Source organism: Ranitomeya imitator, chromosome 5 (genome assembly GCF_032444005.1).
Source record: "Ranitomeya imitator isolate aRanImi1 chromosome 5, aRanImi1.pri, whole genome shotgun sequence".
In the NCBI taxonomy this organism is placed as follows: domain Eukaryota; kingdom Metazoa; phylum Chordata; class Amphibia; order Anura; family Dendrobatidae; genus Ranitomeya; species Ranitomeya imitator.
The window spans coordinates 110792446-110810867 of record NC_091286.1 but is presented as its reverse complement, the minus strand read 5'-3'; the positions used below and the strand labels follow the sequence as shown (position 1 = coordinate 110810867).

Sequence of the window (18422 nt, the reverse complement as noted above, 5' to 3'; positions counted from 1 at the left end):
TCATTGTTCGGTGTTGGCTGGTCATCCAGGAATCTTTGGTACCAGAGAGTTAGTGGCTAGATCCTTCTGGTGGCCATCTCTGTCACGGGATGTACGTACTTTTGTGCAGTCCTGTGGGATTTGTGCTAGGGCTAAGCCCTGCTGTTCACGTGCCAGTGGGTTGCTTTTGCCCTTGCCGGTCCCGAAGAGGCCTTGGACACATATTTCAATGGATTTCATTTCTGACCTTCCCGTTTCTCAAAAGATGTCAGTCATTTGGGTGGTCTGTGATCGCTTTTCTAAAATGGTCCATCTGGTGCCCTTGGCTAAATTGCCTTCCTCCTCTGATTTGGTGCCTTTGTTCTTCCAGCATGTGGTTCGTTTGCATGGCATTCCTGAGAATATTGTTTCTGACAGAGGTTCCCAGTTTGTTTCAAGGTTCTGGCGAGCCTTTTGTGGTAGGATGGGCATTGACCTATCTTTTTCCTCGGCTTTCCATCCTCAGACTAATGGCCAGACCGAACGAACCAATCAGACCTTGGAAACATATCTGAAATGTTTTGTTTCTGCAGACCAGGATGATTGGGTGTCCTTTTTGCCGTTGGCTGAGTTCGCCCTTAATAATCGGGCCAGCTCGGCTACCTTGGTCTCTCCATTTTTCTGCAATTCTGGGTTCCATCCTCGTTTCTCTTCAGGACAGGTTGAGTCTTCGGACTGTCCTGGTGTGGATTCTGTGGTGGACAGGTTGCAGCAGATCTGGACTCAGGTAGTGGACAATTTGACCTTGTCCCACGAGAAGGCTCAACTTTTCGCTAATCGCAGACGCTGTGTGGGTCCCCGACTTCGTGTTGGGGATCTTGTTTGGTTATCTTCTCGTCATATTCCTATGAAGGTTTCCTCTCCTAAATTTAAACCTCGTTTTATTGGTCCGTATAGGATTTCTGAGATTCTCAATCCTGTGTCCTTTCGTCTGACCCTCCCGGACTCCATTTCCATACATAATGTATTCCATAGGTCGTTGTTGCGGAGATACGTGGCACCTATGGTTCCATCTGTTGAGCCTCCTGCCCCTGTTTTGGTGGAAGGGGAATTGGAGTATATTGTGGAGAAAATTTTGGATTCTCGTGTCTCTAGACGGAAACTCCAGTATCTGGTTAAATGGAAGGGTTATGCTCAGGAAGATAATTCCTGGGTTTTTGCCTCTGATGTCCATGATGCAGATCTTGTTCGTGCCTTTCATGTGGCTCATCCTGGTCGGCCTGGGGGCTCTGGTGAGGGTTCGGTGACCCCTCCTCAAGGGGGGGTACTGTTGTGAATTCTGTGGCTGAATTTACTCCTGTGGTCACAAGTGGTACTGCAGCCTCCGGGCTTCCTCCCTCAGGTGTTCTGGTGAGCTCGTTGGCTGCCTTGTTATTTAACTCCGCCTGATTCTGTCTTCCTTGCTCCTTGTCAATGTTCCAGTGTTGGATCTGAGCTCCTGGATCTTTCCTGTGGCCTGCTGCTCTGCTTAGATAAGTGCTTCTTTGCTTTTGTTGCTGTTTTTTCTGTCCAGCTTGTCTATTCGTTTTTGCTGGAAGCTCTGAGACGCAAAGGGTGTACCGCCGTGCCGTTAGTTCGGCACGGTGGGTCTTTTTGCCCCCTTTGCGTGGTTTTTGCTTTAGGGTTTTTTGTAGACTGCATAGTTCTCTTTGCTATCCTCGCTCTATCTAGAATATCGGGCCTCACTTTGCTGAATCTATTTCATCCCTACGTTTTGTCTTTTCATCTTGCTAACAGTCATTATATGTGGGGGGCTGCCTTTTCCTTTGGGGAATTTCTCTGAGGCAAGTCAGGCTTGTATTTCTATCTTCAGGCTAGTCAGTTCCTCAGGCTGTGCCGAGTTGCATAGGTAGTGACAGGCGCAATCCACAGCTGCCTTTAGTTGTGTTAGGATAGGTTCAGGTATTGCGGTCTACAGAGATTCCACGTCTCAGAGCTCGTTCTATTGTTTTTGGGTTATTGTCAGATCACTGTATGTGCTCTGATTGCTGCACACTGTGTTACTGGATTGCCTGCATAACAGTCATCAAGTTCCTCACCCCCTTCTGGTGAAGCCAAATCCACTTAAAGAGTAAGCGTCATTTTAATTCTTATTTTATAAATCAATAGCACACATGAAAATAATAAACTTTGTAATATATCTCATCGGAGAAATCTGCTTCTTTCTGCTCGACGACTGATCATCTTCAAAATTCTCAATTCCAGAGTAAAATCTGTATACAGTGAAGACAAATGTTTACATTACTGAGATAGGAGATGGCAATTACTACTGATAAGATTCTACGTAGAGGGGGAGAGTGGATGAGAACGTAGAAACAGAGCTCCCAACCCTTGCAGAGGTTTCTGGTTTGGGGGAATTCCTTTCTCTGCTTTTTCAAGAGGGCTTGTGATACACTGTAAAGTTGTGAACTTTTTAGTAGCCACTTGGGAGAAGCTAATAGAAAGCATGCTCTTTGACTAGCAAAGAAAATAAATCTCAGATACATAAATTTACAGGGTTGAACTATGACAAACATACATATGCCCGTTTCAGTGTAAAAACTACGCATATCAATAAACCTATTTTGGAACAATCAAAACAAAAACTCCTACCTCAGCCCAATAGACAAATATGGACGGAGATTAATTGGTCATTTCTTAACTATAATGATCTCATCTACTTTCCGATTTCCTTTCTACTCTAAAGCTTTCCCTAGCCTACAAAGTACAATCAAGTCATGAGTGCGCTAGACATTCTGCAATGGTAAATAATATCCCCAGTCCATAGGACTCCTCATCATCACACACTGCTCCTGTATGTTTTATGGCCTTTCATAGGCCAATCCACATTGACCCATTTCAGCAAGACTTTCTGAACGTCAACCCTCTTATAGAGTTTACACAGATCGATCAGCTGCTCCACAGTCCTCTCACTATTCCGTAGCAAGAAACCGATGGTCGGACTAGGCTGCCTCTGCTCCAGGAAACATAATTCATCGTAACTCATTCCCCATTTGCTGGCAAAATTTCTCCAGTTTTTCACTGTAGGGTGGCAGGGATCCAATTTTATCTTCAGAATATACAGAAGATCTTCATCATCCAGCAAGTCACTAATTGTTGGTGGCGAGTTTGTTTCACTGTTTTCTTTGTAAGAATTAGTTAAATCTGTGAAAAAGAAGAACAAGAATAAATGTATGTACCAGGGGCAATTAATTCATATGGCTGGCGCAAATAATTCCAAAAACCACATATGATCCAGAGGACCATAGTCATCATCTTCTAAAATTATAAAAAATCTTTAAAGAGTTTGACCCAAGATGTAACCTGGTGGTTGACACAATCTTAAAACTTTGTTAGTTCTACCAGTTGGGTTGTCCATTTATTTAACATGGCAATTGCAGGTAATGAGGCTCATAGAGATAGGAAGATTTTGATCAAAGACAAATTCTGATGAGAAGTGAACACCTACCTCTAGTTCTGGAGCCCACCTTCTCTCTGAAGCAGAAGCACTGGTGTCATGGTCCAATGCAATTCAACACTATTTTTAGTCTTTCCATCAGTCTTATAGACACTAAATGGACTGGAGGGACACATACCTGACCACCACTCCATCTACCCTCCTTTTCACCGAGTTAATAAGGTGAAAAGTAGCAGAAGACTTGTGACACCTGTTTTAGTAACTGGTGGAGGTCAATAGAGCAGACATTAATTAAATACTCTGATGATAAATGTTGATATGGGAAAACTAATTTAAATAATAAAATTGTGGCTGCTTGTGGGCACCATGAGGACAGTTTTAAAGTTTTGAGCAAAACAGTTTTAAAGCTTTGAGCAAACTTACTGCATAACATTTTGTACTGTACAGCTACTATTGAAGCCGTCCGTCTTAATAAATATGGACACTGAAAACTCCACTGTTTCCCCTAGGAGCAACTGAAATAATTGGAGCAAAATTCCTTAAGCCTTTGTAGCTAATCGACAGGTCATTTATGGAGTACTATTCCCTCAGGCCTGTGGGCCTGTGATGACCTCTTATCCAGCTCCCGGGCAGATTCCCGGGGACTGTAATGTTAGGGCCGGCAGCTGCGTTTTGATAGCTGCGGGCCCTTAAATTTCTTGTTACTCTTAACGCTGTGGATCGTGCAACGAAGGATTATGTCCTTACGTTGGCCAGTGCCAGTGTCAGGATGCACTATGTGGGTGCAGTTAGCGCTCAATGCACTTCCGTTCAACAGAGGACAGCATTTTCTGTGATGTCTATGCCACAGCCCTATGTCTACTGTGATGTTTATGCGGCAGCTCCAGCATCTCCTGTGATGTCTATACCTCAGCAGCTCATGTCTCATGTCCGATATGATGTCTATGGAGCGCCCCCAGACACAGGGCCACGGAGTACTCGATCCGGGGTTGTCACGGTGGCTAGATCCAGTCCGTGACCCTGCTAAGGGGCGTCCAATGAAAGGTGATGGTGCGTGGTGCAAGGTGCGAGGAATAATAATAATAATAATCTTTATTTTTATATAGCGCTAACATATTCCGCAGCGCTTTACAGTCCGATATGTCCGATATGATGTCCGATATGATGTCTATGGAGCGCCCCCAGACACAGGGCCACGGAGTACTCGATCCGGGGTTGTCACGGTGGCTAGATCCAGTCCGTGACCCTGCTAAGGGGCGTCCAATGAAAGGTGATGGTGCGTGGTGCAAGGTGCGAGGAATAATAATAATAATAATCTTTATTTTTATATAGCGCTAACATATTCCGCAGCGCTTTACAGTTTTGCACACATTATCATCACTGTCCCCATTGGGGCTCACAATCTAAATTCCCTATCAGTATGCCTTTGGAATGTGGGAGGAAACCCAGGCAAACAGGGAGAGAACATACAAACTCTTTGCAGATGTTGTCCTTGGTGGGATTTGAACCCAGGACTCCAGCGCTGCAAGGCTGCTGTGCTAACCACTGCGCCACCATGCTGCCCGAGGAATAGCAAGGACACAGGGTTGTAGTCTCTTTACCTTTACTGAAGGCTTCGGGGTCCAGAGCACTGCTAACGGGGCTGGCTGAGACCGGCCGGTCCGAAGGCACATCCAGAGTTCCCTTTGCAGGTGGGAATCAGTGTCTACCTTCTAGCGCCTGGGTGTTGTAGTCCTTCACTGCTGAGCACCACGGGATAGTCCTCACAACTGTCGTATCTGTTCTTTCTCTCTCTCTGTCCCCCAGATTATATGGCTAGGACGCTGTTGTGAATTCTGTTGTTAAGCTCCCTCCTGTGGTCATGAATGGTACTTCGGCTGGTTCTGTCCATGGGCTTCCTCTGGTGGTTGTGAGTGGGGCTGCGGCTTCTGAGGTTCCTTCCACAGGTGACGAGGTTAATTCGTTAGCTGGCTGCTCTATTTAACTCCACCTAGATCATTGCTCCATGCCACCTGTCAATGTTCTAGTATTGGTCTAGTTCGCTCCTGGATCGTTCTTGTGACCTGTCTTCCCAGCAGAAGCTAAGTTCCTGCTTGTTTTTCTATGTTTGCTATTTTTTCTGTCCAGCTTGCTATTTTGATTTTTGTCTTGCTTGCTGGATGCTCTGGGACGCAGAGGGAGCGCCTCCGCACCGTGAGTCGGTGCGGGGGGTCTTTTTGCGCCCTCTGCGTGGTCTTTTTGTAGTTTTTTGTGCTGACCGCAAAGTTACCTTTCCTATCCTCTGTCTGTTCAGTAAGTCGGGCCTCACTTTGCTAAATCTATTTCATCTCTGTGTTTGTAATTTTCATCTTAACTCACAGTCATTATATGTGGGGGGCTGCCTGTTCCTTTGGGGAATTTCTCTGAGGCAAGATAGGCTTTATTTTTCTATCTTTAGGGCTAGCTAGTTCCTTAGGCTGTGACGAGTTGCATAGGGAGCGTTAGGAGCAATCCACGGCTATTTCTAGTGTGTGTGATAGGATTAGGGATTGCGGTCAGCAGAGTTCCCACGTCTCAGAGCTTGTCCTGCATTATTAGTAACTATCAGGTCATTCTGTGTGCTCTTAACCACCAGGTCCATTATTGTCCTCACCACCAGGTCATAACAGGACGCACCTTTATGACAGGTAGGCCTGGAGTTATTCTGGGACCCTAGCGACGCCCCTCTCCCACGATTGCCTCCTATGTCCGTTTAGGTGATTTAAGTCAGACAGCCAACCTGTAATCAACTGTCCTGCCGCTGTTTGAAGTAATGCATGGAGTCTGTTACTTCCTCGGTGCTCCGGCCACCGGCTACGCGCCTCAGAAGGATGTTGCCAATCTCGGGGCACGACTCCTTCTGGTTCTATCTCCTTTGTACTATGATCCCACTTCTCACTTCTCCACAATATCCTTCTCTTCGTGTCCTTCCTTGAGATACCGCCGCAAGGTAGTGCAGGCGCGGTCCCGTAACAATCTGTTAGATACCTGCCAGGTTCCCAGCTCTGACAGGTCCTCCTTGGAGCTCTCCCAGGCTGCGTTCTCACCTAACTTCCTATCCAACCCCCAGTTTTACCAGTGTGAGGAGTGGCCTAGTACATAGTGCCTTTTGCTCCCCCTGGTGGCCGGAGTGTGAAGTGTAGTGTGTGACTATGATACCTGGTCAGGTGAACTCCTTTAGTGCAATCAGACATAACATCGCTCCCCTTAGTGGCAGAGCAACATTACTGCAATGACCAGGACTCTGGGGCGCTGCATCTATACCGCAGTCGCATGTCTCCTGTGATCTTTATACTGCAGTTCCATATCTCTCTAGTGATGTCTATGCTGCAGCTCCATGTCTCCTGTGATGTATATAGTGCAGTTCCATGTCCCACATGATGTCTATACCGCAGCCTCATGTCCCATGTGATGTCTATACCGCAGGCCCATGTCTACTGTGATGTACAGTATATACCACAGTCCCATATCTTTTTGGTAATGTCTATAGAGCAGCCCCATGTCTCCTGTCATGTATATATGCAGTTCCATGTCTCTCTAATGATGTCTATGCTGCAGCCCCATGTATTTTGTGATGTATATACCACAGTCCCATATCTCTCTGGTGATGTCTATAGCGCAGCTACATGTCTCCAGTGATGTCTATACTGCAGCCGCATGTCTCCTGTGATCTTTATACTGCAGTTCCATATCTCTCTAGTGATGTCTATGCTGAAGCTCCATGTGTCCATATGATGTCTATACTGCAGCCTCATGTCCCATGTGATGTCTATACCACAGGCCCATGTCTATTGTGATGTATATACCACAGTCCCATATCTCTCTGGTGATGTCTATAGAGCAGCCCCATGTTTCCTGTCATGTATATACTGCAGTTCCATGTCTCTCTAGCGATGTCTATGCCGCAGTTCCATGTCTGCTGTGATGTATATATAGCAGCTTAGGTGTTGGTTTCTCCTATGTGATTTATGTACAGCAGCCTTGCTGTCTTCTATGTGATTTATATACAGCAGTAAACTCTATTCCTCCTAGCAACCTTGTGCTTTCAGTTATAGGGGTGGGCTGGCGTGGCTTCAGTCACCATTTACTGCATAGTGAGCGGCATCTGAAACCACGCTTCCGCAGTGACTGACAGCCAGCTCCATACTGATGCACTGCTAAGCTGGCTGTCAGTCACGACTGGGGCGTGGTTTCAGCCACCGTTCACTTTGTACTGAGCAGTGATTAAAGCCACGCCGGCAGCACCTGTATGTCTAAAAGTCTGGGGGTGCTGGGAGGAATACAATTGATTTCCTCCCAGCTGCCGAGCTTTCAGTGCAGCCACTGGGCAGCTTCAGAACACTATTAACCTGCAGAATAGCCCCATATCTCCATGTTACAATTGTTTTTTTCACATAACAAGTTCCATTTAATGAGTGATCTGGGATATGATTACACAGATATGGATAGTACTGGATATGCTCACATAGATATGTGGAAGGAATAATAATTTAAAGGGGTTGCCCACTAATTGGACCAATCCCTTTTTAAGTGCAAAATAAAAATAAGAGATACTCACCTTCTGCACTGGAGTCGTTTCAGCTACTGTATGTTAATGCCATTTATGCCCTGTACGGAAACAGCGGCCACTGCTGGGCTGCTGTGCTCTCACTTCTTACGCTTGTCCAAGGTTCATCCAAGGGAAGTGAGATCCCAGAAGTCCAATAGTGGTCACTGTCTGGTTGCACGGCTCATGTGGCATAACAACTACATGCGAGTCCCGCAAGACCTGTACCTGACAACGCTGGAACCGTGCCAGTATGAGAGGGAAATATATGTTATTTTAATTTTACAAGGTTGAACTAAATATTATTTAAAAAGGGGTTGTCCACTGCACTTTGGCTGTACTGCCAACCAATTTAATATGAACATGGAGCCCAGGGATGGACAGATCACTGATGCAGTAGCATAGCTACCAGGGGAGCAGAGGGTGCAGTCGCCCCGGGCACCTTGCTCTGAGGGGCCCACCTGGAGCTACTGCCACTGTTAACTTTATCAGTGAGCACAGCACACCGATGTAGCTAAGCTCCATGGTAGTGCAGGGAGACATGATCTCCCTGCACTTTCGCTGTCTATAGACCGGGAAAAGGGGGGACATAGGAGCATATGCCCTCCGGGACACTGAATGCTGACAGTGTACTTGTAGGCTGCTTCTGTCAAACTGCAGACATTCCCACATTGCACGCTGTGTGGACTGTGTCTGCAGGAGAGACGTCACCATGCAGGGCACCAACTTCTTCCCGCCAGAGAGGAGCCGAACAGAGCACAGGATAGGGCTGTGAGTAGGAGCTCAGACTGCTGCCTGCACACGGGGCCCGGATGTGTCTGTGCAGTAAGGAGGTGACAGGACACTGCTCCAATCCTGACAAGTCCTGATGGTTTATTTTCTTGTGTTTGATGACTTGTATCTGAGGCACAGTAGATTTATGGCAGCTGCTTGAACTTTTAAACAGATTGGTGCCTCTGTCAATTTAAATCGCCCGAGCATCACCTGATCTGTAAAAGACTTCAAGAAGCTGCCATAAATCTCATTGTGTCTCAGATAGAGGGACTGACAGAAGTAGTCAGTATCATCCACTGCACTGATAGACATCACCCCGGCTGTAGAACAGCGCAAATTAGAATTTGTCTCTTTCCCTCTTCATATACTTATATACTGTATGTATGTGAATGTAAAAATATATAGTAGCCAAAAAATGAAGGCAGCACGCCATTGACAAAATGAAAAAATAGTGTTTTAATAGCCCATTGGGGCTCAGCGACATTTCAGTTCTACTGAGAACCTTTTTCCAGGAAAACCAAAACGCTATTTTTTCATTTTGTCTAAATGGTGTGCTGCCTTCATTTTGTTGCTACTATATTGAGGATCAATATATGCTAGAAGGTTTGGTACCTGTATAGTATACTTTTTTCTGTATATATATATATATATATATATATATACATATATATATATTATATACACTGTATATATTCTGCAGGACTAGTATCTACCATTATGAGGTCACCGTATGGCAGTAATATCAGTATTGGCCCTTGTATAGAGATTTTTTTCCAGGGTCATCTGCTGAGGTACCCCAATACCCATGACTAGAGTACGCCACCTGAGATGTAATCAGGGTTACCAGATAGCGGCTCACTCAGATATTTCGCCAAACTCCCAACCCCCCGCCCACCCGAGCTGAACCCCTAGCTATGTCTCTGCACTGATGCAACCTGTGCAGTCAGACAAGGTCCCAGGATGTAAGGGGGTCACCTCTACCTCCAAAACATGTGGAATTGTGCATTATAATGAGCTATAGGACTGGAAAGGGTCCATATATTGTTCTTGCACAGGAGTCCTTTTATGCCTGCGTGGAGCCCTGTAGAAAAATATGAGTGCTGAGGCCCTTACCAGTAAGTGCCTGATAGGCCACGTTCACAATATCAGTATTTGGTCAGTATTTTACATCAGTATTTGTAAGCCAAAACCAGGAGTGGGTGCGAAATGCAGAAGTGGTGACGTGTTTCTATTATACTTTTCCTCTGATTGTTCCACTCCTGTTTTTTTTCTTACAAATACTGATGTAAAATACTGACCAAATACTGAACGTGTGAACGTGGTCATAGTCTAACTACTCAGACAACACAATACTGATGTTATTAATTGATTATCCAATGATATCTGCAAAACATTGTAAAATGGGAGCATATTTATCTTACCGGAGAGAGCGTTTATGGTGGTCACAGGACAGACATTTTCTTCTGACTGGAAAAAAAAAAAAATGAACTCAACTTTTTCAAATTGAGTGCAATATATACCCTAAAACGTGTTGCGAAGTAGGACAAGTTCATTACCTGCTTTATTCCATCAGAGTCCCCTATGGTGGCAGGTATGGGATAAGCTGGATTCTCTGCTATGATATAATCTGCAGGACAACTGTTCTCTACTGGATAATTGGTTGTGATGGTCACTATAATAAAGATACCAAAGTACTAATTATTTTTATAATTATTTTAAGCTTCTTAATAATCATGTTTTAGGGTTCTGTATTGGTAAAATACATCAACATACTTTACTACTAGATGACGACTTCTTTGCTTTATTGATTGCAATTTATTTTGCATTGCATGTTATCTGTATGTGTTTCTGAAGGGGTGGGGGAGGTAAATTCTTAATTACATCTTCAATTATTCAGACAGAGATGCTTTAACCTTGTTATTAACAGCGCGTGATTGCAATAAGTGTGTAGATAGGTGCATGTGCACATTTTCCTGCATCCGAAGATAAGCAAATAGCGCCCCCTACAGCAGCACACTGATTACTGAACTTCCACAGTGCACATATTTGCAGTAGAAAACTGATACAAAAATTACTTCTCCAAAGATCTATTATTACAGTGACACAAGGGGGTAGTGATGAAACATCTACAAGCTTGGGCATTGTAGAAGTAAAAAATAAAAATAACACTTGAGGTAGAAATACTGGGGACACAGAAATCAGAGTTTATGCAGCCATGTATGTTTTACTTGGAACGCTGCAGCATTTCAGAGAGAATATACCAGCCGGTCGGGGTGATGTGATGAGGCATGAGGATAACTGGTCTAAGAGAGATGTTCCCGACGGCTGCTCCTTGTTTTTCTCCCCTAGTTATACACATGGGAGAGAGAGACCCGTTAATCTAAGGAAGCAGGACAGCGAGAAGGTGCTGGAAACATGTCCCTATAACTAATTAGCCTTGTCTTTTTTCAAAGTATGTTTCTTCTAAAATGCTGAAAACCCCATGCAATGCTGCAAAAACACAAGCTGGATTGGGCCACCAATAGCAATAACAACTGCAATCAAGCGTTTGCGATAACTGGCCATGAGTCTTCTACAACTCTGGAGGAATTTTGACTATCTTATCTTTGCAGAATTGTTGTAATTCAGCCACATTGGAAGGTTTCCGAGCATGAGCCACCTTTTTAAGGTCATGCCATAGCATCTCAATCGGATTAAGGTCAGGACTTTGACTAGGCCACACGAACGTCTTAATTTTGTTTTGCTTAAGCCATTCAGAGGTGGACTGTCACGGGGTTACCGCGACAGTGTAGAGCCAGAAGACTGCAGTGTCTGATTGCTCCTACTCCGGCGCTGAGAAGAAGCACTTGTCTTGCATTTTAAATGTGTTTATGTCTTCTGGCCGAACAGGGGTTAATCGGCCATTTTGGAAATCCCTGTGCTCACAGCTGTGCTTGGTTAGCCACTCCTTTTCTCTTTATAACCTGGGCTCCATTACTAATCCTCATCAGAGCTAGCATTTGCTGCATGGCTAACGTGGGATAGGAGCACATATGAGAAGGAGAGTTGAAGGAGTTATTAGTGACTGTTGTTTGGTTTGTATGCGTGGTTATTCCTTATCCTTCTCCGCTTTTATTTATTCCCCTACCTTCACACCCCGATGCATTACTCTGTTACATGTGAGTGAATATTTTGTATGCCTGGAGTTTTCTGTTAACCCTTGTCCGTGCTGCCTTGTTTGTCGGGTTGATGTACTACGGTGCACAGTAGCACCCCCTCTTCCCTAGGTGGGGGAGAAGAACAGACGGAGAGCTAACTTAGAAGATAAGGCAAGGGTGTGGGCACTGACATCTTCTCCATCTGAAGTATCCCGGGGAACAGGGCGAGCTAGGGAGCCCCCTAATATTAGGGACAGGGAAGGAGCCCTGGGTCTGGGGTCACCCGACAGCTATGTTTCGTGACATGTACTTGCTGGTGTGTTTTGGATCATTGTCCTGCTGCATAACCCAAGTGCTCTTCAGCTTAAGGTCACAAACAGATGGCAGACTATTCTCCTTCAGGATTTTTTGGTAGACAGCTGAATTTATGGTTCCATTTACCACAGTCTTCCAGGTCCTGAAGCAGCAAAACAACCTCAGACCATCACACTACCACCACCAAATTTTACTGTTGATATGATGTTCCTTTTCTGAAATGCTGTGTTACTTCTACGCTACATGTAATGGGGCATAAACCTTCCAAAAAGCTCAAGTTTTGTCTCATTAGTCCACAGAGTATTCTCTCAAAAGTCTTGGGAATCATGAAGACTTTTTCTGGCAAAACTGAAACAAGCCTTTATGGTCTTATTGCTCAGCAGTGGTTTTCGTCTTGGAACTCTGCCATTTGGATGATGTTGCGGGGTCTTTAGTGACCTCTTGGAGAAGTCGTCGCTGAGCTCTTAGGGTAATTTTGGTCGGCCGGCCACTCTTAGGAACGTTCACCACTGTTCCATGTTTTCGCCATTTGTGGATAATGTCTCATTCTGTGGTTAGCTGGAATTCCAAAGCTTTAGAAATGGCTTTACAACCTTTTCCAGACTGATAGATCTCAATTACTGTTTATCATTTGTTCCAGAAATTCTTTGGATAGCGGCATGATGTCTAGCTTTTGAGGAACTTTTTGTCTAATTCACTTTGTCAGGCAGGTCCTATTTAAGTGATTTCTTGATTGATTGTGGCTGAGGTGTGGCAGTAATCAGGCCTGGATGTGGCTAGGTAATTTGAACTCAGCTTCCCAAAGATGTGATAAACCACAGTTAATTTATGTTTTAATTGGAGGGTCAATCACTTTTTCACACAGTGGCCTGTAGTTTTGGATCTTCTTTCCCTTAATAATAAAGACCTTCATTTAAAAAAAAAACCTGCATTTTGTGTTATCTTTATCAAATATTTAAATTTGTTTGGTGATCTGAAACATTTAAGTGTGACCAACATGCAAAAGAATAGAAAATCAGGAAGGGGGGGCAAACACTTTTTCACACACATGAAAACCATTCCTTTAACTAGCTTGTTAAGCAGGCGAGTGAGTCGATCTACCACAACTGGTACGCGAATTGTTTGTAAAGTGCCACGGCGTTATAGAGCAGCAGCTCCCCCACAGCTACCGTCCTGGGCACCTTACAACTGCACATGACACAACAAATCACTTCATTGTTCTTAAATGGCGATGCCAACATCAGTGATACAGTGCCTCTGTAGGAAGTGAGTATACACTGGTTTTGTTTACATTAGAGACCTGTATTGATTTAGCTGGGGTGGTCCGGTAGTTGATAAATCCTTTAATTTTCAATGTTATATGGCAGAGTTCAGGGAGCACATTGTAGTGTATGTGCTGTTGTCTAGTGTATGTACAGCCTTTCCCCAAACTGTAAACCTGCTCAGAGTAGCATTGGGTGAACACAAATCTAGGCCAGTGATGTATTTTAAGCGCTTTCAAAGCCTGGAGCAGTTAAAAGAAATTACAAAAGACAGAAATCTACATAGCAAGTTAATTTTACATTATGTTGTTACTTATTTCTATATTTCTCTGCCATATTTGTGCATCATGAATGTTGAAGGGGCCCACTGAGACTCTTTCACCTGGGACCCATGAAAATCTGGAGCTGGCCCTGAATTAGATTACTGCAGTTCTGTGGAAATGCTTAAATACTTTATGTAACATGTGGAATGAAGAAAGGTGTGCATTTTACATGTAATTTCAAAAATCATTCACTTTTCTACTTGTTAAGGGTACTGAGGTATAGACACACCTTGATTCTCCCATTGTGTCTAAAAAAATAGAATCCCAACTAAGGCTATGTGCACACATTGCGGATTAGGCTTAGGAATTTCTGGTGCGGATTCTGCCTCTCCTGGCAGAAAACGCACCTGCGGATTTGTCGCGTTTTTTGTTCGGTTCCGCAGCGTTTTTTGTGCGTTTTTGCTGCGGTTTTATTGCAGATTTGCTGCGTTTTTTACCCCTGCAGTTTTCTATAATGGAATGGGTACAAAAACGCTGCAGATTCACAAAAAAGAAGTGACATTCTACTTCTTTTAAACCGCAGCGTTTCCGCAGCGGATTTTCCGCAAAGTGTGCACAGCATTTTTTTTTTCTCATTGATTTACACTGTAATGTAAATCAATTGCGGATCTGCAGCGTTTCTGCACCTCAAAAAACGCTGCGGATCCGCAGAGAATCCGCAACGTGTGCACATACTACTCACACTATTCTTGTGCCCGCTTGGCTACTAGTACAGACCTTGAGCTGTTATATGTTGATCTTACATGATAGTTCCCTGTAACATATTGTTCTGTCAGCAGGTCAAAAGTGGACAGTTTTTGCTCTTTTTTGCTGATCCCGTGATTCCTATTTATTTAACTCCCCCATAGAGTTCCAGAGATATTAGCCTTTTAATCTTGTTTAGTTTTTATGGTGTTTACCAAACGACCATGGCTCACAGGATTCTCCAGGGGGTTTATTTAGGTCGCTCAGTATTATCACCCTTTAAGCAAAGCACCTTTGTAAAGACCATATGAAATAGCACTAAGGCTACGTTTACACTAGCGTTATGCTAGTTTGCGTCGGGTTTGCGTCGGGCGACGCAGCGGCGACGCATGCGTCATGCGCCCCTATATTTAACATGGGGGACGCATGCGTTTTTGTTTGTTGCGTTGTGCGACACATGTGTCTTTTTTGCCGCAAGCGTCGGACCAAGAAAACGCAACAAGTTGCATTTTTCTTGCGTCCAAATTTCGGCAAAAAACGACGCATGCGTCGCAAAACGCAGCGTTTTTGCGTGCGTTTTGGTGCGTTTTTGCGTGCGTTGTGCGTTGCGTCGCCGACGCAGCGGCGCACAACGCTAATGTGAACATAGCCTAAATAATAATAATAATAATAATAATCTTTATTTTTATATAGCGCTAACATATTCCGCAGCGCTTTACAGTTTTGCACACATTATCATCACTGTCCCCGATGGGGCTCACAATCTAAATTCCTATCAGTATGTCTTTGTAATGTGGGAGGAAACCGGAGTGCCCGGAGGAAACCCACGCAAACACGGAGAGAACATACAAACTCTTTGCAGATGTTGTCCTGGGTGGGATTAGAACCCAGGACCCCAGCGCTGCAAGGCTGCTGTGCTAACCACTGCGCCACCGTGAGAAAAGCCCATATCTCTGGAACCGTATAGCAGATTTAAAAACAAAAAAACATGGAGTCCTCAAAGGGACATTGCAGTAATGAAATAAGAGCCAAAAATGGCCACTGACTTGACTTGATGGCAGGTCCTCTTTAAGACCAGGTTCACATTGCGTTAATGCGGCATAACGCGGTGTAAAGCAGTCCGTTAACGCCGCCATTACGTCCTATGTCGGACGCATCGCTAGCGCACACCCACAATGGGCGTGCGTTAGCGATGTGCCGTCATTGGGTAACGGACCCTGGGACGCGGGCTGCAGCATTTCTGGGTCCTTCACCGCTAGTGCAGATAGATCATCTGCTAGCTCTATCTGTGCTAGAGTGATCACATTTTGGCACTTGTGTTAACGCAGCCCGTTTAACGCATGTGTTGAACGGGCTGCATTAACGCAATGTGAACCTAGCCTAAGCTGACAGGGATTTAACAATAGTGGGTACAATGGTTGCAGTCGCACCCAAGCCATGTAGTCTAAGGGGGTGGTTGCAAAACTGTCTTTTACCCCACCACCATGATCTTTTAGAATCCAGGAAGGTCTTTTGTAATTTTTTTGCACTGGGACCCATAGACTTCAACTTAGGCCACTGACTCATGTCCTCACTTTAAGAAATAAGAAACAGAGACATCATAGCAAAACTTATTGTGGCCCCTGCACACCCACTGAGAGGTTCGAAAAGTTTTAGATTTTTTTTATTAAGGGGCTTCTCTTCTACATCATTATTTTCACAAAAGTGTTGGGGACATGATTCCATGACTCTATTATATAAGTATTACATGTTCTCATCCTGCTCTTGTTAGTTCTGCTTTCCTCAAAGCCAGCTCAACTCTCCTGTTCTCAATATGGCTGATAGTGAATGTGTAAGTGACAAAACCTGTACATAAGTCTCCTCCAATAAAAAAAACACTGTATATTGGAAAGCGTTTTTTCATTTGGAGGAGGCTGATGGACACATCTGGTCACATGCTCTTTCACTAGCATCCACTTTGAGAATAGAACAGCTATGCTGTGCCAAAGATCCCACGGATACCACCTTTGTTTGAATCTAATGATCCTGTTTAATACATAACAGAATATATGCACCTATTACCCTGTCTAATCACACATCGCCCAGCCAATCCCACTAGATCCTCATTTCCATGCAGCCATATTGTAGCACAGCTCAGCTATGCTATACATGCAGGGATGGGCATGATCTGAAGATCCGTTTGAAACAAAATTGAAATGTGCAATTTATAAATAGTAATGGATATTGCCTAAATAATGGGTCACTACATTCAAACCTATCAATGGTCACTTCATTCATACAAGTAAACAATTCACATGTTGAGATCTATGTCTGTAAGAAAGTACACAGGAAGGCAGAGGGAGGAACCTGCAGCACCAAGAAGGAGCAGTGTGCCGCTGCGAAATGTAATTTTAGCGGATAAGAAAGGGACTGCTCTGTGAAGTTAGATGCACAGAAGGATGTAAGGAGATGAAAAGAGGCACAAAGGTAAAATAAATAAATTGTATCTTGGGCTTGTACTCTATATTAACAATACTCATGCAGATATTGTGTTTTGAAAAAATAAATACATTGCCAAGGTGCGAATAACTATTAATGTATTATCCTATAGACTTCAGAACATCCCCAACACTGTTTACAGAAATGTCAATGGAGATTCTCCAAAGATTGATATAAAAAAGTATTAAGTTGAGTACAAAATAGAGTCCCATCCCTGGAATAGAGGAATGTAAATCTAGATAGAAAGATTCATGTTATTACATTTTAACGTTACTACGTATAAGTTCATGCAAGTTTAAGTCACAGATGAAAGAACCTGGCTGCGTTTGTACATGTCTCTGGCAGCTCCTCCCATCCATCCCCTGGGCTTATTTCCAGACAGATGAAGGGGTTACGATTGATTATCAAACACTATTACTAATTAAATTTGTTTATTCCAACTTGCAAAGAAAATGTTCCATTAGAATTTATGTGCAGGTAAAAATCCTTTAATCTTCCGTGATATTAAGTGATTTGCACAAAGCTCCCAAAGATAAGTTCAATTCGAATCTGACATTTATAATAAGGTGAGGTATTATAGCTGGATATCCTGCCAACAATAATAATTTAGAACTAATTTATTTAACTACAAAATTATTTAGAAGTTTTTTGTGGTGATGTTTCCTTATCCTGACTGTTCGATAATTGAACATCTGCTTGTGTTTCCTAAATCTCCATACTACACACCCTTAGCATATAATAACTCTATATATAATTTATTGGGAAAAGTTAGTTTATAAAGTACTTTCTACAAATCCCTTAGGAGCATAACCTATACTCACCACCTTAAAGGGGTTGTCCGGCCTTAGGGTACAAGTCTACAGTCACTCTATGTGACTCTGCGTTAGATAGTACATGAGCAAAGTGAAGAGGGTGATATTTACTTCTACCCAGAATTCGATTGGAAGATAGCACCGGTAAAAAGGTGGGATTGTCTGATATTGGGTATAATGGGGCCTGAGGGATTTTTTATAATTTTTTATTGCATTTTTGTAAGAAGGTGTGGTGACTGAAAATCCACAATTTGGACTTTTTTTTAAATTTTCTTTCTCTTTACTCCCCGCAGTCAGTGCCCGGCGCCCGCTCCATACTCCCCGCAGTCAGCGCCTGCTCCATACTCCCCTCCGGTCAACGCTCACGCAGGGTTAATGCCAGCGGTAACGGACCGCGTTATGCTGCGGGTAACTCACTCCGTTACCGCCGCTATTAACCCTGTGTGACCAAGTTTTTACTATTGATGCTGCTTATGCAGCATCAATAGTAAAAAGATCTAATGTTAAAAGTAATAAAAAAAACAAAAAACCTGCTATTCTCACCTTCGGTAGTCCGACGATGCGCTCGCGCCTGCTGCCAGCTTCCGGTCCCAGAGATGTATTGCGAAATTACCCAGAAGACTTAGCGGCCTAGCGAGACCGCTAAGTGATCTGGGTA

General features: G+C 43.9%; 1 protein-coding gene across 2 annotated transcripts in view; it reads right to left on the bottom strand.

Annotated features, from left to right (window-relative positions):
- Positions 1–1282: 1282 nt before the first annotated feature.
- The window catches only part of EDARADD (EDAR associated via death domain), a 127829-nt gene continuing 110689 nt past the window's right edge, over positions 1283–18422 (bottom strand). For both annotated transcript variants that reach the window (XM_069769043.1, XM_069769042.1), the window contains exons 4-6: positions 10310–10425; positions 10175–10220; positions 1283–3162 (exon numbers count right to left, since the gene is read on the bottom strand). In XM_069769043.1, coding sequence (XP_069625144.1) covers positions 2798–3162; positions 10175–10220; positions 10310–10425 — 527 coding nt within the window. In that variant the 3' untranslated portion in view covers positions 1283–2797. The remainder of the gene's footprint in view (positions 3163–10174; positions 10221–10309; positions 10426–18422) is intronic.